We start from the raw sequence: 27,630 nt of genomic DNA, 5'->3' as shown, positions 1-27,630 counted from the left end.
GGGGACTAGGACAGGTTAGGTCAGTGATCAGGATGTAAGATGAATAAATAAAATAATGGTGAAAAAAATCATATGATACATATAACACACACACACACAAATATATCCATATACAAACACACACACACACACACACACACACACACACACACACACAAACACATACCACTAACTCACAGCTTTTGATATTTGGATGCTGGTCTTTATTATAGTTCCACAGAAGCAGGGAGGCTGGTTTGAAAGCAGATTGCTTCCATAAGGCCATTCTGTGAAATCTAGGACTCAGCTGTTCTTCAGAGCAGCTTATGAATCCACTCCACTCCAGGCTGAAGGATAAAGTTGAAAGATGGAAATAAAAAGAAAGGATCATTAATTGGAGAGAATATCTGATACGCTAAAGATTATAACCAAACACATAGTATTGTAGATTGAGGAGAACTTGGATTGTTTCAAAAGGCTCTTCTTCACTGGACTCCACCATAGATCTGTAATTTTGAAGCCTTTGAAGATAGAATTCAGTGGTATACACATCAACCCCTAAGGTCCACCTAAATGGCACTTAGGGAGTAAGTTACCAAATGCTAATATAGTTAGCATTCTTTTTAGAGTAACTAAAACTCACTAAAAGTCACACTGTCTGTGTTATCACCACTGTTTTATGATTGAAACCTTCAAATTTGAAAATAAAGCATTAATTTTACAAAACTAATACAAATAGTTTTACATGGAAAATTGCTATTTAGTCTTTCTACAAGTACATAGGTTTTTCTTTTAGTTTCAATATCTTAGCATTTTTTCTATTTCTTTCTCTTAAATTTATAGGCATATAAATATATGTATGTTTGTGTATATGTATGCATATATGTGCATATAGAGTTATATATGTGTGTTTATATAATACTTTCATGCTTTGATAAGCAATAAATTTATAACTTTAATTTCAGAATTATTCTATGTTATAATCTTCATAATTATGTATACTTTGATTTTTCTATGAAAAATATTTTAGCAAATTTCATTAATAGTAGTATTTTACTTTGCCTCTTCCAACATATCCAAACCTGGGCCTAGATAAAAGTTAAGAGGATGAGAGGGAAGATGAGACAGATAAATAATGAATGATAATGAAAAGGAAAGATTTGATGCCTAACTGTATCTCGAGTCTTGCATTTAGCATGACAGAGAACCTCAGTTCTACCATATTAAGAACAGACAATGAACAAGGTAAAGCAGAGGGAACAGGTTTGTGATGTCCCAAATATGTAACTGGATAACATTTCACCCAAAGATTAGAGAAATCTAGAAAGAGATGACAAAATATATATCAGAAATGCCTTCCAAAGTGATTTGTATATTTATGTCCCCCAACACCCCCCAGCTATTTAGAAAAGGGGAATGGAAGAAACAATTTCTTAGATGAGAAAAGTAGAAATTAGAAATCAATGAAGTATTTATCCCCCAAAAGAAAGCATTAACCTGAAAAGGAAAGTTAGAAACCAAAGGAGATTTTATAACTTCTGAAAAGTTAAGTTTGTTTTTAATTACCAGTAAGAATTAGGGCACATTAAAACCTCTGCTTCAACTTGCACAGAATAAGTTTTGTGTATTCCTGAATCTCAGTGTTCTTTTTATCTGTCGAATGCAATTTGTTTAATTGAGACTTACTGCAATAAGCAACTTCCCAGAAAATGTCTTTATGCTTCACTTAAATGTTCCCATGGAGTTTAATCATTATTTAAATAATATTGGTTTCCAAAAGTGTTGTATTACCTATTTCTGTAATGACTATAAGCAAGTAAAATGTTTGCTCTAAGTCACAAATCACTTTTCCCTACTGTAGTCAAAATAAGTATTTATTTCTTGAAATTTAAGCATTTGTTTGGCAACTTGGTTAAGCTGTTTTGATGGATTTTCATCTTCCTTGCCTCCAAGTTCCAAAATATTGTTAAATATTAAATAACATCAAATATAAAATAAAATAAAATCATTGCCTAGATAACACACACAGAGACATGTAAACACACACACACACACACACACACACACACACACACACACACACATTCAGACTTTTAAGCTGTCTTACTTCAAATTCCAACTTGTCCTAAGTATTAAATATTACTAAACATACCAAAGGAGCGTGTCTTGGTTTTGGAGGTGGTATAGATGATTTCTTGCATTTACAGACACGTATGGGCTTAGGTGATGCTTTAAAAGGCTCACAAGGAGGAAAGGGTAGTCTTTCTCTTGATGAAGGGATTCTAGCAGCCAAACTTCTTTTCCCCTTTTCTCTGAAAGTAGTCTTTTTGGATAATGTTCTGTATCCTCTCCTAGTTCCTGTCATTCCTCTCTTTGAGTCTGTGGATGAGGCATCTGAATCATCAGTGGTCTTTACAACTCTCAGCTCTGATGACTCTTCAGATTCAGTATCTGAGCGCCTTGAAATTTTCCTTCTGCCTGCCTTGGAAGATGTATCAGATGATGAATCAGTGTAACTCCCCACGTCCTTTATTTTCTTTTTCTTTTCTTTCTTTACTCCCGAATCAGACTCACTTCCAGAAGATGCTGCATTCTTCTTTGTTTCCTTCTTATCTCCTTTCTTTGTAATTTTCTTATCCTTCTTTTCACCCTTTTTACCTGCTGAGTCACCTTCAGATTCAGAATCAGCATCAGTAGACTCTGTATCCTTTACAGGCTTCCTCCTCCCTTTAGTTTCCTTCTTTTCATCTTTCTTGCCCTTCTTTGATGCTGCATCTGATTCAGAATCAGTCGAAACTGCACTCCTCATGACATTTTTCTTTGGTTGTTTCTTTACTTTCTTTGCACCCTTTGAATCTATAGACTCACTACCAGAAGATTCTGTATACTTTTTGCTTGGACTCTTCTTTTCTTTCTTATCTTTCTTTGAAACCTTGGACTCCACAGATTCACCACCAGTAGAGTCTGTATCCCTTTTTTTCTTGCTTTCCCTTTTTTTATCTTTGTTTATTCTTTTCTTTCCATCCTTGGAGTCACCAGATTCAGCATCAGATTCTGTATCCTTCTTTTTCCTGGATTCTTTCTTTTCTTTTTTCTTTGTATTTTTCTTTGTATCTTTTGAGTCTCCAGAATCAATATCTGAGTCCTTTTCCTTCTTTGCACCCTTCTTTGAAGGCTTCTTTGCATTGTTCTGTGAGCAATTTGTTGACCATTCATCAATATCTGTGAATTCAGATCTGAACTCATTTAGACGCAATATTAAATTCATATTTGAGCTGGGCATACACTCTGATATCTCATCAGAAAATTCCTCAACATTCTTCTCAGAGTCTGTGTTAGGATTGTCCTTGCAACATGTGGCTGCATTCTCCATCCAAATAAAATTCATTGAATTTTTGTTGTCATTTCTCAAACTCATTTTCAAGGTTTTCTTAGAATTGTTGGATTCTAGATTTGTTTCTGATGTAGAATTTAACTTTTTAGGCAATTTACTTTTATGTGGTGATTTTGATGGATGTTTTTCTGTATTGTCTAGTATTTCAGGTTTACCATTGATTATTGTTCTCATGGACTCCAGATTTATTACACATGAGTTTATTTTTCCCTTGAAATTTTTCTTCAAAGTTTTTCTTCTCTTATCATCTTTGGGCTTTCTAGTTTCTGCCATTATATAATGGGTTTGAGGATTATAAAGATATTTGAGAGGAGCCTGTGTAATAAAAGCTAGAGAAAAGGATGACTTTAAGAAAACTTCTCTTACAAACTGATTTATCCATACATGAGTAGGTTTCTGACCTTCCTCAATTTTTCTTTTCTCTTGTCTCTGAAAAGATTGGGGAGATTGATAGGAATATGTAAATGATCAATATTTTCATTTGCAGCATAAATTAAAAACCAGTATTTTATTAAAAATACTTATTATTTCAAGATTGTGTGTGTATTTCACATTATCATTGTATTATCATATGTATTATCATTCCTAATGTTCCTGTGTGCATGTGTAACAATAATCAATGAAGTGGGAAGGGGTGGATAGGGGAACAGGGGGAGGGAGGAGGGCTTATGGGACTTTTGGGGCGTGGGGAGCCAGGAAAGGGGAAATCATTTGAAATGTAAATAACAATATATCCAATAAAAAATTAAAAAAATAATTAATGATGAAAGTGTCAATGAATTTGAAAAAGAGCAAGGAGGAATATATGGGAAATTTTGGAGGGAGGAAATAGAAGGGGAGATGATGTAGTTTTTTTAAGGCTTTATGCTTTGGTTAAAAGCAAGTTGATAGGACTAGTGAGATAGCTCAGTATATAATAATGCTTACTATATAAACCCGAATTAGATCCTATGGTGGAAGAAGAGAAGCATCTTCTGAACCATTGTTCCCTCATGCCAGCACTTACTCAAATGTCCATTATGCACACACAGAGACACTAATAATAATAAACCAAACAACATCAAAATAATTTTATGTAAGTGAACAGTTATAACCCAAGATTAAAATGTAAACAATACATATATGTAGCACAGTAGGTATACTGTTTCAAAAGATGATACCAACACACAGGAACCTTTATGAAAGATGAGTACCTCTAATGATTCTTGTCTTTCTAATAGTGATATGATATAATTAAAATCTCAAAAGAGATTATAAGAGAAAAATGTTTATTTTGAAATATGTGGGAACAATTTGTCCTATAGAGTCATAAATTTTAAGTTCTACATCTGCATAGTAAATCTTAAATTCTGTATGTCTTGTTTATATTTATATATGCTGCCATTAGCATACATTTACTACAAAAATGATTCTTCTATACTTACAGAAACTGTAACTTCTAATTCTGAAGGTCCTGATTTCTTCTTTATATCTGGCATAGGTGTTTTGGGAAATGTCAAAGCAAAATGTCCTTGATTCCATTTTTCCCTACTTTGACTGACTGAGATGAGAAAATAACAAAAATTTAGAGTTAATACCCAGACTCTTACATAGAAAAATATTGTAAAGCAAGAAGTACACTAATTTAAGTAAAGGTAAGATGAAATAAAATATAGCTGTTATCCTTGTAGTGTGTCTGAGTAGGAATTAGGGAACATAAGAAACATTTTTTGCAAGTTAGTATTGGCTTAACATTCAATTTTTGTTTTCATATAAAACAATTTTCACAAATAGTTACTTAAATAATGATATTAAACTACTGTAATAAAACAATAGAAATAAAATATAGACATACTTCCACTGTTTCTTTTAAAATGCTTACATTGTCTCCATTGTCTTAATTTTTAATGCCATTTTGGTTAGGTGGGAAATTATATGATTAATGCTTTTATGGTTTCTTTAAGAAATAGCATGACACTGAGTATAAAGTAAACAGTGAAAATGTTAATTTTCAATGATGTCCTAGATTTTTTACCCCTCTGAATTTATTGGCATTGCCAGCCACAGAAATTAGAGCCATATATACAAATATTGTCTTCCATTCTATAATATATATATATATTTGTGTTCAGAAAAATCAGGAATACCAGCTGTCTGGAAACTTTGACAAAGGAGAAATTAGGAACAATATTTCAAATAGTTTTTTTTTAGACAGAAAGGCTAATGAGAAATGTGATTGTATTTTATATATATTTGAAGAGCTGTTATATATTAAGGTAGTTATAGCAATAATTATAGCATTATGGCATAGCTGATACTATTAATAGTTAATGCTTTTCTATGCTGGATTATGTTCTATACCTTCATAATTTTCAACTAAATCCTTGAAACTTCTTTTTGAATTAGATGATGCCATTGCATATCCTACAAACTTGTAAAAATTATACACTGCCACATGTTAAATTTCTTATTCTAAATCACAAAGCTAATAAACAGCTGAGTTAAGATTCATATACAATTTGACTTCAGAATCAAGCACTTAACTGAAGTGTTATAACAAGCTTTTTGGTGAGGGTAGAGTTGGAACTAATAGAAATAATGTATGCCATTGTAGGAAGATTTTAACATGTTGACCCCTGTAAACTTGCAGTTTCTCAACAAATTGACTATTCACTAACTACTCTCATTGCTTTAATTTTTCTTGCCCTTTTCACTTTAAGTTTTTTAATTGTGAACTTTGAGCTTAAGGGAAGCTCATGAGAGAAAGCATGATTTCTATATGAGAAGGAAGAATAAACTAAATGAATTTCATATTTGAATTAATATACACTTCCAAGTCAGAAATGTTTTTGCACATGCAACAATATATATAAATGTATGCATGTGTGTGTGTGTGTGTGTGTGTGTGTGTGTGTGTGTGTGTATGCCCGTACACAAGCAAGTGTCAAAACTGTAAAAAATTCAGGACAGTTTTTATCTTACAACATTTAGTAAGAGGATCTAGTTATTTATTGATTCAGTGTTTAGAAATGTAAATACAAATTTCAAAGAACAAGTTCTTACTCAAAATGTAATCATCATATGTTGTAGTATTTATTTCTTGTCTGTAAAAGATAAAGAAAACATTTAAGCTGAATTTGTGCTATGGGTAATCATTATTATGCATTATTCTTTCAGTACCAACAGTTTGATATGTTTAATGTATTCTTTTATTTTTAAATTCTTCCATTTAAAATAAAAATACACCCATATAACAATATATAATTAATTTTGAATCCAAACTATTTATATTTTCTAAATATCCAGAAAAGACCGAATACACATAAAAGGTTAAGTCTATAATCATCATTGAATAAATACTATCTTTGAAGCTTTAAAGATATTCATAGACTATTGCAGAAGAGAAAGCAGAAATATTGTTAAGAACCAGAGGACCCAGGAGTCTGCTGTGATATAGTGTCTTCTATAAATGACAGGAAAGGTACACCCATTAAATCTCAGCAAAATGACTGCCCAAAGGAGATATGAACCATGACAATACCATTTGTTATGCCAACATAGATGAGGAGAATCTCATGGGGTCTTACCCTTATATGATTAGTTACAGACAATGATTGCTGAGAAAGCAAGAATTAGTTTTCCCCAGGCATGAGCCCCTAAATTGTATACCTAATACTAAGTGTTTAGTGCTAAAACATATATATATATATATATATATATATATATATATAAAATGCTGCATAGACCTTGCAGATTATATTTATTCATATATCATATGTAACAATAATAATTACAGAAAAGGAGGCCAAAAATTTGAGAGGGAATAGGCAGCATGGAGAGAGTTTGGAAGGTATTGGAAGGAGGAAGTAGAATGTTTCTATTTTTATGATAAAATTCCATGACCAAAAGCAATGTGAGGAGAAAAACTGTATTTCATCTTACAAATTATAGTCCATCACCTAGTAAAGTCAGAATAGAAAGTCAAGGCAGGATCATGGAGATAGAAACTGAGGTCATAGAAGAGTGCTGCTTACTGGCTTCATACATACTCAGAATGGTTTGCTCAATCTGCTTTCTCAGATATCCCAAGGTCAGGAGTGTCATTGCCCCTTCCCCTGAGTTATGACTATTCACACAATCACCATACTTTCTGAACTGAGGGTCTCACTTCCCAAATGGCTAAATTGTGTCAAGTTGATATAAGGGTAGCCAGCACAGGGGGAAATAATACAGTACACATATATGAAAATATTAAAAATAAAATATAAAGTATATATTATTCAGAGGATTTCAACAAGAAGCAAATATCACAACTAATTAGGGATATTTAAAACACATAAGCCTATTCTTATTTATGAATTGCAATCCCTCAATTTTGGTGATCAAATCTTCATTTAAAAACTTAGATATTGCCCCTTCCATTCCTTCTGCCCCTTCTGCCTCCTGTCTTTTTTGCTAGGGTAGACGCTTGCAGGGTCTGCCACAGTGAAGATACCATCTCCTGTTTCATCCTAGAGAACCTGCTGCACTCAGGGCAGTGGGTCCCTCCACAGGAGTGCAGAGAGGTCTGGGAGCATAGGTAAGACCACCTCTGCTGCATAGAGGAACCAGTCCAGAACCCTCAAGTGGGAGCCTTCTGGTTTCTGTTTCCAGCAGGGGACCATCCTCTGTCACAGTATGGCATATCCAAGTGGCACAAGGACATAGCTAACCTCCCAGGACTGTGGAGAGGCCTGAGAGGGCAGAGCTGATATTAGGCCACAGAGCTACATACACAAACAGCACCGCAGGAGAGCTGGTCTCCCAGGAGTGCCTACATATCTATGTGCACAGAGAGAATGGGAATCTCAGAAGTATGGATACACAGGCTTGCAGGACAGATAAGCCACAGTCAGAGACAGCAAGACCAGCTAACACCAGAGATAATCTGATGGCAAAAGGCAAATGCGAGAACATTACCAATAGAAACCAAGGCAACATGGCATCATCTAAAAAGAATTCTCTCACAACAGCAAGACCTGGATGCCCCAACACTGGAAAAACAGGAAATGGGTTTAAAATCATATCTCATGATGCTGATAGAAAACTTCAAGAAGGACATAAATAACCCCCTTAAAGAAATACAGGAGAACATGGCTCAACAGGCAGAAAGCCTTAAAGAGGAAACATAAAAATCCCTTAAAGAAACACAGGAGAGCATGGGTCAAAAGGTAGAAGCCCTTAAAGAGGAAACACAAAAATCCATTAAAGAATTACAGGAAAACACAAACAAACAAGGGAGGGAACAGAACAAAACCATCCAGGATCTAAAAATGGAAGTAGAAACAATGAAGAAAGCACAAAGGGAGACAACTCTGGAGACAGAAAACCTTAGAAAGAAATCAGGAATCATAGAATACAAGAGATCAAAAAATGCAAAATGCAAAAAGCTTATAACCCAAAACATCCATGAAATCCAGGACACAATGAGAAGACCAAACATAGGGATTATTGGTATAGAAGAAAGCAAAGATTTACAACTTAAAGGTCCAGTAAATAACTTCAGAAAAATTATAGAAGAAAGTGTTCCTAACCTAAAGAAAGAGATACCCATGAATATATAAGAAGCCTACAGAACTCCAAATAGACTGGACCAGAACGGAAATTCCTCACATCACATAATGATCAAAACACCAAATGTACTAAACAAAGAAAGAATATTAAAAGCAGTAAGGGAAAAAGGTCAAGTAACATATAAATTCAGACCTATCAGAATTACATCAGACTTCTCACCAGAAACTATGAAAGCTAGAAGATCCTGGGCAGATGTCATACAGACCCTAAGAGAACATGTCATCCCAGGCTACAATACCCAGCAAAACTCTCAATTACCATGGACGGAGAAAACAGGGCATTCCATGACAAAACCAAATTTACACAGTATCTTTCCACAAACCCAGGTTTACAAAGAATAATGTGTGGAAAATACCAACACAAGCAGGGAAACTACACCTGAGAGAAAGCAATAAAGCAATCTTCTTTAAACAAACACAAAAGAAGATAGCCACACAAACAGAATTTCACTTTTAACAACGAAAATAACAGGAAGTAGCAACCACTTTTCCTTAATATCTCTCAACATCAATGGATTCAATTCCCCAAATAAAAAGACATAGACTAACAGACTGGATACATAAACAGGACCCAATATTTTGCTACATAGAAGAAACACACCTCAGGGAGAAAGACAGTCACTACCTCACAATCAGTTTGGAAAACAATTTTCCAAGCAAATGGTCCCTAGAAACAAGCTGGAGTGGCCATCCAAATAAAATAGACTTTCAACCAAAAGTTGTCAAAAAAAGATGAGGGACACTTCATACTGTTCAAAGGAAAAATCTACCAAGATGAACTCTCAATTCTGAACATCTATGCTCCAAATGCAAGGGCATTCACATTCATAAAAGAAACTTTACTAAAGCTCAAAGCACACATTGCACCCCACACAATAATAGTGGGAGACTTCAACACCCTACTCTCAGCAATGGACAAATCATGGAAACAGAAACTAAACAGAGACACAGTGAAACTAACAGAAATTATGGACCAAATGGATTTAACAGATATTTATAGGACATTCCATCCCAAAGCAAAAGAATATACCTTCTTCTTAAGCACCTCATTGTACCTTCTCCAAAACTGATCCTATTATTGGTCACAAAACAGGCCTCAACAGATACAGGAATAATGAAATAATTCCATGCACCCTCTTAGATCACCATGGTGTAAGTGTGTCTTAAGTTCAAACAAAAACAAGGGAAAACACACAAACACATGGACGTTGAACAATGCTCTACTGAATGATAACTTTGCCAAGGAAGAAATAAAGAAATTAAAGATTTTTTATAATTTAATGAAAATGAAGACACATCTTACCAAAATTTATGGGAGTGACGGAGGAATGCTTTGTGAGGTATCATTGGGAGGAGAGGTCCTAGGAAGGCTTGATAGATGCCCCAACAATGGGAAATAGGAGGTGGGTGGGAGTGGGTTGGGAGGAGGGACATCTTCTTGCAGGCAGGGAGAGGGAGGATGGGTTGGGGGATTTTGGGGAGGGGAGAAACCAGGAAAGGGTATAACATTTGTAATAAAATGAAGAATATATCCAGTAAAAAATCAAAAACAAAACAAAGAAAAACAAAACTTAGGCGGTAACTTTTATACCATAGCCATTCCTCTGAATAGTTTGAAAATAAAATTATTGTAGATTTCTTAGTTAATGTTTTTACATTTTTTCACATAAAATTGAATGATGAACTAGTTGTTTGTGGTTAGAGCATATCAATTGAATGGAATATCTTGAATATTTGATGAGTTATATCTCTGGAAATGTAATACTTTAGAAATCAACCATGGTAGCTTGCTGCTCGTTGTGGTATCCCAAGCTGGTAGGATTTGCTGAAAGAGGCAGAGGCAGAAGCAGAAGGATCACAAGTTCTACATCTTCATCTGAAGGCTGCCTACAGAATACTGACTTCTAAGCAGCTAGGATGAAAGTCTTATAACCCACATCCACAGTGACACACTTACTCTAACAGGGCCTCGCCTCCTAATAGTGCTATTCCCTGGCCCAAGAATATCCAAACAATCACATTAGCTTTTTTTCTATTCTTAGAAAAAGATTGTATATGTGTATTGATTTTTAATTCTTTCATATAATATTTGTTTTCTAAAGTCTCTTTTCAAACATGTTTACCAGTAAACCATTTTAAGAACATCAATTCATATATAACTCAGATTCTACTGTATGATACATATTAAAAGTTATATATTAAGGTAAAATAGCCCACTATAGGTATACTCCCCCAATAGAGTGGCATGAGGAGGCAGATCTGACCCTGTATCAAATAACCATCACAATTTCAGGCTCAAGACAGGATTCAGTGACAGACTCTTGTTATCAATTATAAGTATTGGGTCTGCATTTGAAGATTTTAGTATCAGGCAATAGTCATTTTCCAAATACCAGCTAGCTCTCTACAATGGTCCTATGCATATACACTTCTCTTTCAGTCTTTTAAAAATCTTTTCATTAGCTGGGTGTGGTGGCGCACGCCTTTATACCAGCACTTGGGAGGCAGAGGCAGGCGGATTTCTGAGTTTGAGGCTAGTCTGGTATGCAGAGTGAGTTCCAGGACAGCCAGGGCTACACAGAGAAACCCTGTGTTGAAAAACCAAAAAAAAAAAAACTTTTCATTTATTCTTACTGAATTTTACATCATGATCATGAACTCCAGTCCCACCCATCTACCTGTCTCTTAATATAACCTCCACCCCAAAGAAAATAAAACAAGCTTCAATAATAATAATAATAATAATAAAATTAATACACCTTGTCATAAAATCTGTAGTGTGCCCCAGGGTGTCCATACATCTTTACTTAGAAATATTCATTGCAATGAGTCACTGGTTTGGTTCAAGGCCTCTGACTTCTGCTACACTATCAATACTGGATCCTCATCTGGACTCCTCTCAGATATACTGTTGTCCTGTGTCATGAAGATCCTGCAGTTATGGAACTATAGGACTGACCATTTAATGTACTCTAGCAGAATAGAGATGGGGTAGATAGTGAGGTAGGTCAACTCAAAGTCCTGGATTTTGGGCCTGTAAGATAGCTGAGTTGTTCGACTGTCAGTTCTTTTTCCCATATCACCAGTGTGAGCTTTCCAGCACTGACCCAATGTTCCAGCTTACCAAATGTTGTAGCCAGTAAGGGGCGGGACCAACTCTACAGCTCTCATGCCCTTAGGGTCAGTTTACCTGACCCTACAACCAGAGTTAGCTTTACTGTGCTGCTGTTCAGGAGAGTGGCACGACCAGCTCTCTTGAATATGGTGGCCTGGTTAGGACAGCTCAGCAAGTGACTCAGGCAGCAGTCCAGACCAGGAACATCTGCATGGTGTTTGGTGTTAACATAGGCCTGGATCATCAACATAAACTTTAATAGGGTCATAGACCCAGACATGGCCTTTGGCAGAAGAATTGATCCAGATGTCACCATGGCCTCAGGTAGCAGCTCTTGCTACTCATCATATCTCCCCATACCCATGCTCAGCTGTAAGACACCCATATGGTCTCTACTGCCAGCCCAGACCATGGACATTCATTTGGCCTTTGGTGGTAACTGGGATCACAGATACTGACACAGACCCCAACTGCAGCAGAACCATGGACACAGTCATGGCCTTTGGTGGCAGCCCTGGCCAGGGCCTCACTATGGTCTCATATCTGCTTGTTTTTTACTGCTGTTGAGTCTTCAGTCCCACCTTTCCCACATGGTGCCAACCCCTTGGCTTGGCTTTCTCTCCCATCTCCCTACTGAGTAGTCCATCTTTCCATCACACAATGGGGACTTTCAGTTTTGTTGTAGTCCTTGACTAGTTTTCACAGACACAGATCCAGCTAACTCATGAAGTTTCACAGACCAGTGTAGAAGTTGCAAACACAGCCTTCAGATAAGCCCCTTCATGTATAAGATCTCGGCTTGCCAGAGCAAGGACAATCACTGATGGCCCAGCAGGTTGGTATACTGCCAGTACAGCTAACATTGTCTTATATTTCAATCTCATGTAGGTAATAGGTTGGGGACTGTGAGCCTAGCTTTCAGGACTACCTATGGTTCTAAGTTATAGACATTAATTCTGTACTAGCCTTAGTTACCTTAGGCAGCAGACTAGCACCTCTGGATTCAGCTTCCAAAGAAGCTATCCAAGATGAAAATTTAAGTGTTACTCACTGCTAGGAAGTGCCCTGAATCTTTAGTCTGTCAGTCAAACCCTACAAATCCACATTTCAGTAGTATCAGGGCCTACTAATCTCTGCATATTCCAGTGTCAGGTACAAAAGCTACCAAGGTGGACTAGGCTTCTTAGCAAGCATCCAATCACCCTGTTCAAAGCCAAACTGCATGAATCCATAGTGCATTTTAATAGCAGACATAATCCATAGTCAAGCAGAAGGAAGTATCAATGAACTTATTGATGAAGGGAGATCATTTGAAAGTAGTAATCAAAGAAACAGCAACAAAACAACAAAAGAAAAAAGAGTGAAATAGCCAATGATAATCACCGAGTATTATCAAGCATAGTAGAGTACTCACCAAAAAGAGCAAATAAAGGAAGGGGCAAGGACTTATTTAAAGAGACAATGAAATAAAACATGTCATATCAGGAGATAGAGGCAAACTGACTCTTAGGCTCATAAAACCCCAACAATTTAAATGATATTTAACATAGAGAATTTTGCAAAGATATAATATAGTCAAATTATCAAATGTTAAAGACAAGGAAAAATAGAAAGCAACCAAATAATCACAACTCATCTATAGAGTTCTGAGTGGATTTCTGGGTAGAACCAAGAATGCATTGTTAGGCCTCAGGAAGCAGTAGCAAGAGGCTTGTTGAACTTGTTTACATTGAAATTTTATGTACATACTTTTTACAATCCAGATGCTGCCTTCCTACCCAGCCCCCCTTACAGAGTTCCCCCTCCCCAACCCCTTTACCTCTGAGAGGTCAGTCCCCTTGAGTATCCTATTGAGGCTAGACCAGGCAACCCTCTCCTACATATGTGTCAGGACTCTGGGACCAGCCAGTGTTCCTCTTTGATTGGTGGCTCAGAGTCTGGGAGCATTCAGGAGTCCTGGTTAGTTGACACTTTTGGTCTTTCTACTGGATGGTCATCTCCTTCAAGGCCTTAAGTCCTATACCTAACTCTTCCATAGGAGTCCCTGACATCCTTCCAATTTTTGACAGTGAGTATCTTCATCTGTTTCATCTGGGTAGAGCCTCTAAGAGAGTAGCTATGCTAGTCTCCTATCTACAAGCAAAACAAAACATCATTAATGGTGTCAGGGATTGGTGCCAGCCCATGGGATGGGTCTCAAATTGGGCCAATCACTGGTTAGTCATTCTTTCATGTGCTGCTTCCTCTTTGTCCCTGCATTTCTTTTAGACTGGACCAATTCTGGGCCAAAGATTTATAGGTTGGTTAGTGTACCCACCCCTCCACTGGGGCTCCTGTCTAGCTACTGGAGCTCTTCAGGTACCATATCCCCACTTTCATGGATTTCTGCTAAGGTCACCAACACTGACTCCTTGGAGCATCCTTCATGCTAGTTGTCTAGGACTTCTTGGAGATTCCCACACCACATCCCTCCTGTTGCACCTGCAAATTTTCATTCATTCTCCTAGCTCTCTGAGCCTATCTCCTGTCCATCCTCATACCCGATCCTGCCCTCCAAATCCCTTCCCTGCTTCTCCCACCCAGTTTCTTCCCTCTGTCTATGCCTCCCATGCCTTCCCTCTAGACATGCCTCCCATGTCTATTTTGTTCTTCCTTCTATGTGGAATTCAAATATCCATACTTGGGCCTTCTCTCTTGTTGAATTTCTTTGTGTCTGCGATATCACTGATATTCTCAATATCAGAGGATATCAATGTTGATATCCTCGATATCTACTTATCAGTAGGTAAATACCATTCTTGTCCTTTTGGGTCTGGGTTACCTCATTCAGGATGATATTTTCTAGTTCTATCCATTTAGCTGTGAAATTCATGATGTCCTTTTTAATAGCTGAATAGTATTTTATTGTGTAAATGTACCACATTTTTCATATCCATTCTTCAGTTGAGAGACATCTATTTGGGTTGCTTCCAGTTTCTGGCTATTATGAATAAAGTTGCTATGAACATAGTGGAGAGTATGTGTCTTTGGGGTATACTAAAGCATCTTTTGGACATATGTCCAGGAGCAGTATAGATGGGTCTTCAGGTAGAACTATTTCCAATTTTCTGAAAAACTGCCAGGTTGATTTCCAGAGTTGTTTTACAAGTCTGCGATTGCACCAGCAATGGAGGAGGGTTCTCCATTCTCCACATCCTTGCCAGCATATGCTGTTGCTTGTGTTTTTGGTCTTGGCCATTCTGTTCAGTGTAAGATGGAATCTCAGAGTTGTTTTGATTTGTATTTCCCTGATGACTAAGGATGTTAAACATTTCTTTAAGTGCTTCTCAGCCTTTCATGATTCCTCTCTTGAGAATTCTCTGTTTAGCTCAGTATACCATTTTTTTTTGGTTTGGTTATTTGTTTATTGTTTTTTCGATTGTTTGTTTTTTTGATTTGGAATCTTACTTTTTGAGTTCTTTATATATGTTGGATATTATCATATATGTTGGATGTAGGCTACCATTTAGTCCTATTGACAGTGTCCTTTATCTTACAGAAGCTTTGCAGTTTCATGAGGTCCCATTTATCAATTGTTGATCTTAGAGGCTGAGTCATTGGTGATTTTTTATTTGTTTGTTTGTTTTTTCAGACAGGGTTTCTCTGTATAGCCCTGGCTGTCCTGGAACTCACTCTGTAGACCAGGCTGGCCTTGAACTCAGAAATCTGCCTGCCTCTGCCTCCCAAGTTCTGGGATTTAAGGTGTGTACCACCACTTCCCAGCTGTCATTGGTGCTTTATTCAAGAAATTTTCTCCTGTGCCAACGTGTTCAAGGCTGTTTTCCATCTTTTCATCTATTAGTTTCAGTGTATTCAGTTTTATGTTGAGGTTTTTGATCCACTTCTGTATGAACTTTGTTCAGGGTGACAAATATAGATCTATTTACATTCTTCTAATGCAGACATTTAGTTAGACCAACACCATTTGTTGATTAGACTCTCATTTTTTCCAATGTATGGTTTTGGCTTTTTTCCAAAAATAAAGTGTTCATAGATATGTGGGTTTATCTGGGTCCTCTATTTTGACCCAGCTACCATTGAGCAACCCATCTGTTTCTGTAGCAATACCATGACGTTTTTATTACTACTTGAGGTCAGTGATGGTGATTCTTCCAGAATTTTTTTTTATTATTATTCAGCATTATTTTGACTAAACTGTTTTTGTTAATTTGGTTTTTTTGTTTGTTTGGTTGGTTTTTCCAGGTAAAGTTGAGGCTCTTTCAAGGTCTGTAAAAAATTGTGTTAGAATTTTGAAGGGGATTGCATGGATCAGCTTTTGGTAAGATGGCCATTTCACTGTTAACCCTATATATCCATGAGCATGGGAGGTCTTCTCACTTTCTTAGGTTGTCTTTAATTGTTTTCTTCAGGGACCTGAATGAAGTTCTTGTCATAGAGATCTTTCACTTGCTTGGTTAGATTTTATATTATTGTGGCTAGTGTGAAGGGTATTATTTCCCTAATTCCATTCTCAGCCTACTTATCAATTTTATAATGAAGGACTACTGAATTTTTGACTTAGTTTTATATCTAGCTACTTTGTTGAAGTTGTTTATCAGGTGTAGTTCTCTGGTAGAATTTTTCAATCTTCTTGTATCTATTGAGGCTTCCTTTATATGTGATTATATAGTCATTTTTTCAGAATAAAATTAGGTGCTGAAAAGAACTTAAATTCTTTAGTTTATGGTTGAAAGTTTCTGTAGATATGTTAAGTATATTCAGTTTATGACATCAGTTAGTTTTGTGTTGTGTCTCTGTTTATTTTCTGTTTTGATGACCTGCCCCTTGATGAGAGTGAGGTTTTAAAGTCGCCCACTATTATTGTGTGGGATTCAATGTATGTTTTGGACTTAAGTAAATTTTGTTTTACAAATGTGGTTGCTCTTGCATTTGGGCCATAGGTGTTCAGAATTAAGACTTCATCTTGGTGGATTTTTCCTATGATGAATATGAAGTGTCCTTTCCTATTTCTTTTGATTACTTTTGGTTGAAAGTCTATTTTTTTAGATATTACAATAGCTGTTCCAGCTTGGGAATATTTGCTTGGAATACCTTTTTTCATTGCTTTACTCTGCAGTGCGGTCTAACTTTGTAGTTGTGGTGTGTTTCTTATATGTAGCACAATGAAGGATTGTGTTTACATATCCAGGCTGTTACCCTGTTTCATTTTATTGGGGAATTGAGTCCATTGATGTTGAAATATATTAATGACCAATGATTGTTAGTTCCTGTTATTTTGTTGTTGGAGGTGGAACTGTGTCTGTTTGATTTTCTTCCTTTGGATTTGCTGTAAGATGATTAATTTCTTGTGTGTAGTTACCCTCATTGTGTTGGTGATTTCCTCCTAGTATCCTCTGTAGGGCTGAAGTAGTAGAAATATATTATTTAGATTTGGTTTTCTCATGGAAAATCTTGGTATCTTCACTTATGGTGATTGAGAGTTTTGCTGGGTATACTAGTCTGGGCTGGCATTTGTGGTCTCTTAGGGTCTGCCATAAAAATGTCTAGGATCTTCTGACTTTTAGAGTCTCTATTGAGAAATTAGGTGTAATTCTAATATATGACATTTATATGTTACTTGGCCTTTTCCCTTACATCTTTTAATATTCTTTTCTGGTCTGTATATTTAATGTTTTAATTATTATGTGGTAGGAGGATTTTCTTTTCTATTTGCTGTTCTATATACTTCTTGTACATTTATAGCCATTTATTTCTTTAGGTTAGGGAAGTTTTCTTCTATGACTTTGTCAAAGATATTTTCTGACCCATTGATCTGAGCTAAGTCTTCACCTTCTTCTATTCCTATTATTCTTAGATATGGTCTTTTCATTGGGTCCAAAATATCTTGGATGTTTTGAGTTAGGAACTTTTTACATTTAACATTTTCTGATGTGTCAATTTCTTCTTTGATCCATCTCTTATATTTTGTTGGTGATGTTTGTATCTGTTGTTCCTTTTCCACTCCCTAGGCTTTCTATCTCCAAGGGCTGCCTCCTCCTTTGTTTTCTTAATTATTTATGTTTCCATTTGTAGGTTTTGGACCATTTTGTTTATTTCCTTCATCTGTTTGATTATATTTTCTGTATTTTCTTAAAGGATTTATTTGTCTCCTCTTTAAAGATTTCTATCTGTTTCACTCTGTTTTCCTGCCTTTCTGTGATGGAATTATTTATATCCTTTTTAATGGCCTCTATCATCATAGGATTTATATGTTCTGGATATGTGAACTCTGGGGATGTAAGGTTTATAGGGCAAGTACTTTACAACTATACCATATCACAAACACCGAGAATAATAATTCTTAATAATTTTTTTATATTAGGGATTTGCAAATTTTAAAATTCTAAGAAAAATAAATGAGGGTATAACAATATTTTGGATAGTAAATTAAAGTCCAAGTATACATGGGAATATATATATATATATATATATATATATATATATATATATATATATATATGTGTGTGTGTGTGTGTGTGTGTGTGTGTGTGTGTGTGTGTGTCAGAAGAAAAAAATAAGAATTTTGTAATAATTATATTAAAATTTAGATGTAATAGATGATTTTTTAAACATACAGACAAAACTGAAATAAAGAAAAATAGAAAATATGAGCTATCGTTTGCACATTCATTACTAGAAAACTAACCGAAAAGAAGAACTTGAAGTTTGAACATCTTCAATAGTCAATTTTTCACCATCCCTGAGTAAAAGCAAATAATAATTACAAATTTTTAAAGAAATAGAGAAAATGGGAATACTCCACCAATTTAATCTCAGCATAAGTCAATGTGATACTGACACTTAAAAACCAATGGAATAGAATAGGCAGAACAAAAAAGACTTACATGGATATAGACATGTAGATATATTTCAAATATTTGAGATCATTCTATCAAATGTCTACAAAGAAAAAAGTCATCTTTGAAAACTATCTTTTAATACACATTCAATTCAACCCTAGATAGTTTATGCATAAAAATACAAGGTAAAAGTGAAATAATTAGGAGGTAGCTAATTACCTTTGTGATAGTAATATAGGCAACATTTCAACACAAAACTCTATAATAGATTAGAAGAGCATTTGAGTTTTTGTTATAAAATTATTATTCACTAAATCTTCCTTTCTACAAGAATAAAAATGCTAAAAACTAATAGAAGACTAAACACATTTACTCTTTGCACATCATAATTTAAGATTGTCATATTATCATGACACTAGTAATGATATATTGTTTCTATTCTTGTAATATTTTAGGTTTTTTCTGTTACTATTTGTTCACTTTTGTTGGCTTGTCTTCTTAGACAAGGTACCATTAAGTCACATAAGCAGACCTTGAACTTAGAATGCTTCTTCTGAGTTAGCCTTGTGAATACTGGAATTATGGAAATAAACATTTTTTTTTTCAGTAGAGCTACTACTAAGTTGTCCATATTTCAATAAACAACATGGCACTCACATTCATGGCAAGTGTACTGGCTAGTTTTATGTCAACTTGACACATTCTAGAGTCATCAGTTGGGAGAGAGTATCAACTGAGAAAATACCATTAGAATATTTTCTTAATTCGTATTTGATAGGAGAGGGCCCATCTAGTTATGGGTGATGATATCGCCAGACTGGTTGTTCTAGGTTCTATAAGAAAACACACTGAAAAAGCCATAGAAGCAAGTTAGTAAGCTGCACTCCTTTGTGGAATCAGCATCATTTTCTGCCTCCAGGTTCCTTCTCTGAGTTTCTGTTTTAACTTCCTTTGATGAAGATCACTGTTATGGAACTATAAGCCAAATAAACCCTTTCCTTCCCAACTTGATTTTGGTTGTGATGTTTCATCACAGGAGCAGAAACCCTAATACAGCAAGCAACTATAATTAAATTCTATGAATTACACATACAAAATATAAAAGTATTATGGGGGTTATTTAGAAGAACAGTTGTTCAAGTGGGATGGAGAGGAGAATAATAGAAGGTAATAGGGGATGCCTTGGACTCAGCATATACATGTACAGAATTATCAAAGAAATAAAAGAAATAAACCATTGAACCCAACTGTGTGTGTGTTGTATGTGTGTATGTGTGTGTGTATGTGTACAAATGTGCATACCTTCATGCGTGCATATATTATATGGCAAATGACCTACCTGGACCTTCACATGTGCCTCAGAAATGCTTTTCACTAGAAAGTATCTTTTCTACTAGGAGTATATTTAAAGTATTTTGATTTTGTATTTGATGCAGAATGTCAACATGTTTCCCTGGATGGACTTGAATTCAGTCTGAAACTCAGGCAAAATCTTGAAATTGTGATCCTCTAATCTCATCCTATCAAGAAGATTGGATTCCAGATGTGTACTATCAGAACTGGCTAATAGATTAGTATGTCATTTGAATATTTAAATAGATTGCATTGCTCAATATCATTGAGTAATTCTAATTTGCTTAATATGGGGTAGAATAAATTCTTACTCTCAAAATTCTTTACTTCTCATTTTATCCATGAATCATCTACTTCAAATCTAGTTTTTGAAAAATTGAGTTCCTTTTTGTCCTATTATTTCCATCCCACCTTTGTTGTAGTCATAGTTTTTGATAATGTATTCCTTAATAATTGCATGAGATGATCCCCCAAATTTGAATAAAAATAATGACATGACTTTTAATAATTTATTCATTCAAGTAAGAAATATTAAATACTGGTGAAGGATGATAAGTGAACACCCCAAAAATATGCATATCTTAATCTCTGGAAACTGTACATATTACCTCACATGGCAAAAGAGACTTTATATGTAATTAGGAAATTTGGAATCATGAGATTATTCTGGATTGTTTAAGAAAGCACAATGCAGTATCACAAAAGTATTCATAATAGGAGAGATAGAAAGACAAGGTAAAGCAGACACTAAAACAATGGACGTAGAAAGGGAGTAATGTAACTCATAGAGGTTGTCACTGAAAGTTAAAAGATGCCAAGAAGTAGATCCTACATTCAGAGTGTCTAGAACAGTGGATCTCGACCTTTCTAATGCTGTAATCCTTTAATACATGTTTTCATGTTGTGGTGATCTGCAACCATAAAATTGTTTTCCTTGCTACTACATAACTATAATTTTGTTACTGTTATGAATCAGAATGTAAATAGAAGTATTTTCTGTTACTCTTAGGTGATGCCTATAAAAAGGTTATTTAACCAGAAAATGGTTGTGGATGCACAGGGTGAGATACACTGGTCTAGGTGAAACAAGCCATGCTCACACCTCAATTTTAGTATGTTGAAATGAATTTCAGATTTCTAACATACGTGAGGCAATAAGAATTTGCTATTTTAGCAGTTACATTATATCAGCAGATAAACAACTTCAGCAAAGTGGCTGGATATAAAATTAACACAAATAAATCAGTAGCCTTCCTTTATACACACAATAAATTGGCTGAGAAAGAAATTAGGGAAACAACACAACACCCATCACAATAGTCACAAATAATATAAAATATCTTGGGATAACTCTAACCAAACAAGTGAAAGATCTGTATGACAGGAACTTCAACTCTCTCAAGAAAACACAAAAAGACCTCAGAAAAAGGAGAGCTCTCCTATGCTCATGTATTAGTAGAATTAACATAGTAAAATGTCCATACTCCCAAAAGAAATCCACAGATTCAACATAACCTCCATCAAAATCCCCACACAATTCTTCAAAGACATAGAAAGAGCAATTCTCAATTTCATCTGGAAAAACAAAATCATAGAGTAGTGAAACAATAATAAAAGAACTTCTTTGGGAATCATCATACCTGACTTAAGCTACACTACATAGTAATAGTCACAAAACTGCATGGTATTGGTACAGAGACAAACTGGTTGATTAACAGAATAGAATTGAGATCCCAGAAATAAAACCACACACTTACAGACACTTAATCTTTGACCAAGAAGCCAAAAATATGCAATGGGAAAAAACATCTTCAGTGAATGGTGCTGGTCTAACTGGCTGTCTTTATGTAGAAAAATGAAAATAGCTCCATATTTGTCACCTTGCACAAAACTCCAGCCCAAGTGGTTCCAGAACATCAGCCTAAAACTAGATACACTGAGTCTAATAGAAAATGAAATTGTGAAAGAGCCTCAAACACATTGCCACAGGGGGGAATTCCCTAAACAGAACTTCAGTGGTGTAGGCTCTAAAACCAAGAACTGATAAATAGGACCTAATGAAATTGGAAAGTTTCTGTAAGGCAAAGGACATAGTCAATAAGAAAAATTGGCAACCTATAGATTGGGAAAATAAATCTCCACTAACTCCACATTCAATAGATGGCTAGTATTCAAACAATATAAAGAACTCAAGAAGCTAACCATCAAAAAAACCAAACAGCCCAATAAAAAAATGGGGTATAAAACTAAACCTAGATTTCACAATTGAGGACTCTTGAATGGCTGAGAAGCACTTAAAAAATGTTCAAAGTCCTTAGTCATCAGGGAAATGTAAATCAAAACAAACCTGAGATTCCACCTTACACCAATCAGACAGTACATGCTGTCCAGGATGTGGAGAAAGAAGAACACTCCTTCATTGCTGGTGGGATTGCAAACTAGTACACCTATTCTGGAAATGAACCTATAGGCTCCCTGGAAAATTGGAAGTAGATCTAGCTGAAGATCTAGATGTATCTAAAAAAATATGTACAGAATACCCAGGGTATAATCCACAAAACTCAAGAGAGTTAACAAGCCAAAGGGCCCAAGTGAGGATGTCTTAATACCACTTTGGAGGGAGAAGAAAGCAATCACAGGGGGCAGAGGGAGGGAGGGACCTGGAGGGTAAAGAAACATGAAGAATATACCACTCTTGGGCATATACCCCAAGATTGCCCCAGCATGCCACAGGGGTATGTGTTTCACTATGTTCATAGTATCCTTATTTGCAATAGCTAGATGCTGGAAACAACCCAGATGTCCCACAAAAGAAGAATAGGTACAGATGTGGTCCATTTTCAGAATGGAATACTACTCAGCTATAAAGAATGAGGACATCCTGAGTTTTGTAGGCAAATGAATGGAACTAGAAAATATCATCCTGAGTGAGGTAACTCTGACACAAAAGGACATGCATGGTATGTACTCACCAATAAGTGGATATTAGTAAAAAAAGTATGTATAGAATATCCAGGGTATAATCCACAAAACTCAAGAGAGTTAACAAGCCAAAGGCCCAAGTGAGGATGCCTTAATACCACTTTGGAGGGAGAAGAAAGCAATCACAGGGGGCAGAGGTAGAGAGGGACCTGGAGGGTAAAGGAACATGAAGAAGAAAGGGGGAACATTATTGGTGGTGGGTGGGAAACAGGACTGAAGCCTTGAGGGACAGCAGAAAGAATGGAAACAGCCAACCTCAGGAGGTAGGAGGTGGGGGTCCCTCTAGAAAGTACCAGAGATCTGTAAGGTAAGAGACTCTCAGGACTCAAAGGGAGAGACCTTATATGAAATGCCCAACAGTGTGGAGAGGGAACTTGTAGAGCCCACCTCAAGTAAATTGGAGGAACAGGTTTGACACCCCATAGCCTAAAACTCTGACCTAGAATTGTCTAAAAGGACTGCAAAAATAAAAAAAGAAGAGTCTGAAGGAAAGGAGGTCCAGTGCCAGGCTCAAATTGGGATTGAGCTCAGAGGAAGGCCCCAAGGTCTGACATTATTACTGATGCCATGGTGTACTTACAAACAGGAGACTAGCATGACTTCTCTCATAGAAAATACCAAATTTGTCATAATAAGATTGCTTAAGTTCTTCATATAATTTGAATATGAAATCCTCTGTCTGATATTCACATGGTGAAGATCTTTTCCAATTTTCTAAGGTTATGTTTTGTTCCTTAGCCTTGTAGAAGCTTTTCAGTTTCTTGAAGTCCTATTAAATAATTATTGGTCTTAGTGCCTGACCTACTGTTGTTCTGTTCAGGAATTTGTCTCCTGTGGCAATAGAACTCCAGAAGTTAGATACCAATAAACCAAATAACTGAATTAAAAATGGTATATACAGCTAAACAGAGAATTCTCAACAGAGGAATCTCGAATGACAGAGCACTTAAAGAAAAGTCTAACATTCTTAATCATCAGGGAAATGTGAATCAAAACAACCTCCAGATTCCATCTTACATGATAATGAAAAAGATCAAAACTCAATCGACAGCATTTCCTTGCAAGGATGTGGAGAAAGGGGAACCCACCTTGGGTTGGGATTGCAAACTTATAAAGCAACTCTGGAAATCAACCTGTCAGTTTCTCAGAAAATTGAAAGTAGTTCTATGTAAAGACCCACCTATACTGTTTTTAGACATGTACCCAAAAGATACTTCACCATGCCACAAGGGCCCATGCTCTGCTATGTTCATAACACCCTTGGTTGAAATAGTCAGACACTAGATATAAGATGTCCCTCAACTGAAGAATGAATAAAGAATATGTGGTATATCTACACAATGGAATATTATTCAGCTATTAAAAACAAGGACAACACTGCCACCACCCCTTTCTGCTGTGGCAGAACCTTGTCAGGTCTGCCACAATGAGGAATTCATCTCCTGATACATCCTAGAGAACGAGCTGCACTCAGGGCATTTGAGAACCAGCCACACTCAGGTCATTTGGAGTGCAGAGAGGCCTGGGAGCACAGGAGAGCTGGTCTCCCAGGAGAGCCTACATATCTGTGTGCACAGACAGAACAGGAATTCCAGAGTACATATACATAGGACTGCAGGACAGATAAGCAAAAATCAGAGACAGCAAGACCAGCTAACACCAGAGATTACTAGATGGCAAAATGAAAACACAAGATCATTACCAACAGAAACCAAGGCAACACGGCACCATCAGAACCCAGTTCTCCCACAACAGCAAATCCTAGATACCCCATCACATCTAAAAAGCAAGAGCTGGATTTAAAATTACATCTAATGGTGCTGATAGAGGACTTCAAGAAGGATATAAAGACAGGCGGCAGCAGTGGCAGTGGCGGCAGCAGTGGATGGTCCAGTTGAAGGGCCATCAGCAGTGGAACCAAGGTGACAGGGTCCAGGCAGGCCCGGGGCCCATGACCACTGGCCATCGCTGGCCAGCTGGGCTGCAAGTAGCAGCGAATTTATGGTGCCTTTCACCGCACAGAAGCCACTTCAGAACTCTGCCTCCCGCCAATCATGAGAGACTCACCTCCATCTTGGTTCTCGGACTCCAGAGAGATCAGACAGCCTGAGGTACACAAACATAACCTGAGGCCAACATCACAGGGGTGTAAGCCCTATGGGCATTGGCCTGCATCCAGGTGTATAGAGCCATATTGGGGCAGTCATGCACTTGGTTGGAGTTTGACTTTGGTCAAGGATAATCCTTGGCTTTGGGCAGGAATCTGCCTTTAGGACATAATAGGGAAGTAGGTTAAAGCAGGAATTTTTATCCTAGGGTAGAGAAGCTCGTTCTTTGTTCCTCCAGGTCTAGGAATTCCTGAATTAAGCAGGTGACCCACCCAGCTGCCAGAGCAGTCAAGACGAGGACCTCCAAGAGAAGCTAGACAACTTCCACTGGAACTCAGCCCAGAGGCTGGGGGGAAGGGTTTGCCCAAACTGTTAAAAGGTCTGGTGCCATTAAAGTTTCTGGCCTCAATCAGTGAACATTGTCCTGGCCATTCTTCTTTTTGCCCCCTCCCTATTCATCTCTCAGCTTCTGTTCCAGAAACCCACTTCATAATAGCTGCAGGCAGCTATGGAACCCAACACCCAGGCCCTGAGCTGTTGGGGGGGGCATCGGGGTGCCAACCCTGCCAGGAGGTTTTTGCTGCCCTGGCCCGGCGTGCGCACCACCATTTTGCCTACAGGACTCCAGAGAGCTCTAGCGGGCAAAGCCGGCTAACGGGCATAGCCTAAGGCTAACATAACAGGGGTCAAGGCCCCAACTGGCCCTGGACTGACCCCAAGAACTGGGCTACTCGATGGGCCATCTGTGTGTCAACCCAGCCAGGAGGTTGTTAGCCCAGCAGACTCTCCCAGCACTTTCAGGGAGCACGTGCCATCCTGGCCACCTGACAGACACAATTAACAGTCAGAGCCCGAGGGGAACTTTGCTCAGACCTTGGCCTCCCAGGCTTTTGCCTAGACTCAGGGCCTGAGGAGCTAGGCTAGCCTTGTGTGCACCAACCTGGTTGGGAGATCGTCTGCCCAGCAGAGTGATCAGCACACAGAAAAGGTCCCCAAAGCAGATACCCTTCAGCACTCCCTGAAGGAGCCAACTGGCACCATCTGGTCCACAGACACAATCTGGGGCAAAGCACACTAGGGCTGGAAGGGCACCCAAGAGGAGGACAGCACATCAGCAATCTGCTACAGGGTAAACCCAGCCATCCAGTGTTGCAGAAATAGCCCCAGAGACTCTCAGGAGGCTCAAACACCAGCCAGAGACAAGACCAACTAGCTCCAGAGAACAAGATGGCAAAGGGCAAATGCAGGAATGCTACTAACAGAAATCTAGGCAATATGGCAGCATCTGAACCAAACTCTCCAACATCAGCAAGTCCTGGTTATGCCAACACACCAGAGAAATAAGATTTGGATTTAAAATCACTGGTCATGATGCTGCTAGAAGAACACAAAAAGGATATAAATGAATCTCTTAAAGAAATACAGGGGAACATGAATAAGCTAGAAACCCGTATAATGGAAACACAAAAATCACTTAAAGAAATGCAGGAGATAAGGCTCAAGAGATAGAAGCCAATAAAGAAGAAACGCAAAAAAAAAAAAAAAAAAAAAAAAAAAAAAAAAAAAAAAAAAAAAAAAAAAAAAAAAAAAAAAACCTTAAATGCAGGAGAACATAAGTCAAGAGGCAGAAGTCATGAAAGAGGAAACACAAAAATCTCTTAAAGAATTACAGGAAAACACAAAAAAACAAATGATGGAACTGAGCAAAACCATTGTCTTAGTCAGGGTTTCTATTCCTGCACAAATATCATGACCAAGAAGCAAGTTGGGGAGGAAAGGGTTTATTGAGCTTACACTTCCTTGTTGCAGTTCATTACTAAAGGAAGTCAGGACTGGAACTCAAGCAGGTCAGGAAGCAGGAGCTGATGCAGAGGCCATGGAGGGATGTTTCTTACTGGCTTGCTTGCCCTGGCTTGCTCAGCCTGCTCTCTTATAGAACCCAAGACCACCAGCCCAAAGGTGGTACCACTCACAAGGGGCCCTCCCCCCCTGATCACTAATTGAGAAAATGCCTCACAGTTGGATCTCATGGAGGCACTTCCCCAACTGAAACTCCTTTCTCTGTGATAACTCCAGCCTGTGTCAAGTTGACACATGAAACTAGCCAGGACAACCATCCTGGATCTAAAATCAGAAGTAGAAACAACTAAGAATTCACAAAGGGAGACAACATTGGAGACAGAAAACCTAGAGAAGAAATCAGGGGCTGTAGATGCAAATATAAACAACAGAATACAAGAGATGGAAGAAAGAATCTCAGATGCCGAAG

The 27,630-nt window shown here is 37.2% G+C and overlaps 1 protein-coding gene across 1 annotated transcript; it reads right to left on the bottom strand.

Annotated features, from left to right (window-relative positions):
- Nucleotides 1-293: 293 nt before the first annotated feature.
- Nucleotides 294-12,395, bottom strand: Cylc1 (cylicin 1). Its single transcript, XM_052170273.1, has 5 exons — nt 12,160-12,395; nt 6,416-6,456; nt 4,798-4,913; nt 2,132-3,802; nt 294-326 (listed from the first exon to the last, which is right to left on the bottom strand). The coding sequence occupies exons 1-5, from the start codon at nt 12,393-12,395 to the stop codon at nt 294-296; spliced, it is 2,097 nt and encodes a 698-aa protein (XP_052026233.1).
- Nucleotides 12,396-27,630: the final 15,235 nt, after the last annotated feature.

The sequence above is a fragment of the Apodemus sylvaticus genome, chromosome X, assembly GCF_947179515.1.
Source record: "Apodemus sylvaticus chromosome X, mApoSyl1.1, whole genome shotgun sequence".
In the NCBI taxonomy this organism is placed as follows: Eukaryota; Metazoa; Chordata; class Mammalia; order Rodentia; family Muridae; genus Apodemus; species Apodemus sylvaticus.
Note: the sequence above shows the minus strand (reverse complement) of the source record. Positions and strands in the feature narration are given on the sequence as shown.

Coding starts and splice junctions, on each gene's coding strand:
- Cylc1 (XM_052170273.1), bottom strand. CDS start 12,395: ATGGTGACATCTGGATCAATTCTTCTGCCAAAGGCCATGTCTGGGTCT. Junction 6,457..12,159: donor AAGCTAACTCTGGTTGTAGG/GTCAGGTAAACT, acceptor TATCTTTTACAG/ACAAGAAATAAATACTACAA. Junction 4,914..6,415: donor ATATGATGATTACATTTTGA/GTAAGAACTTGT, acceptor TTCTCATCTCAG/TCAGTCAAAGTAGGGAAAAA.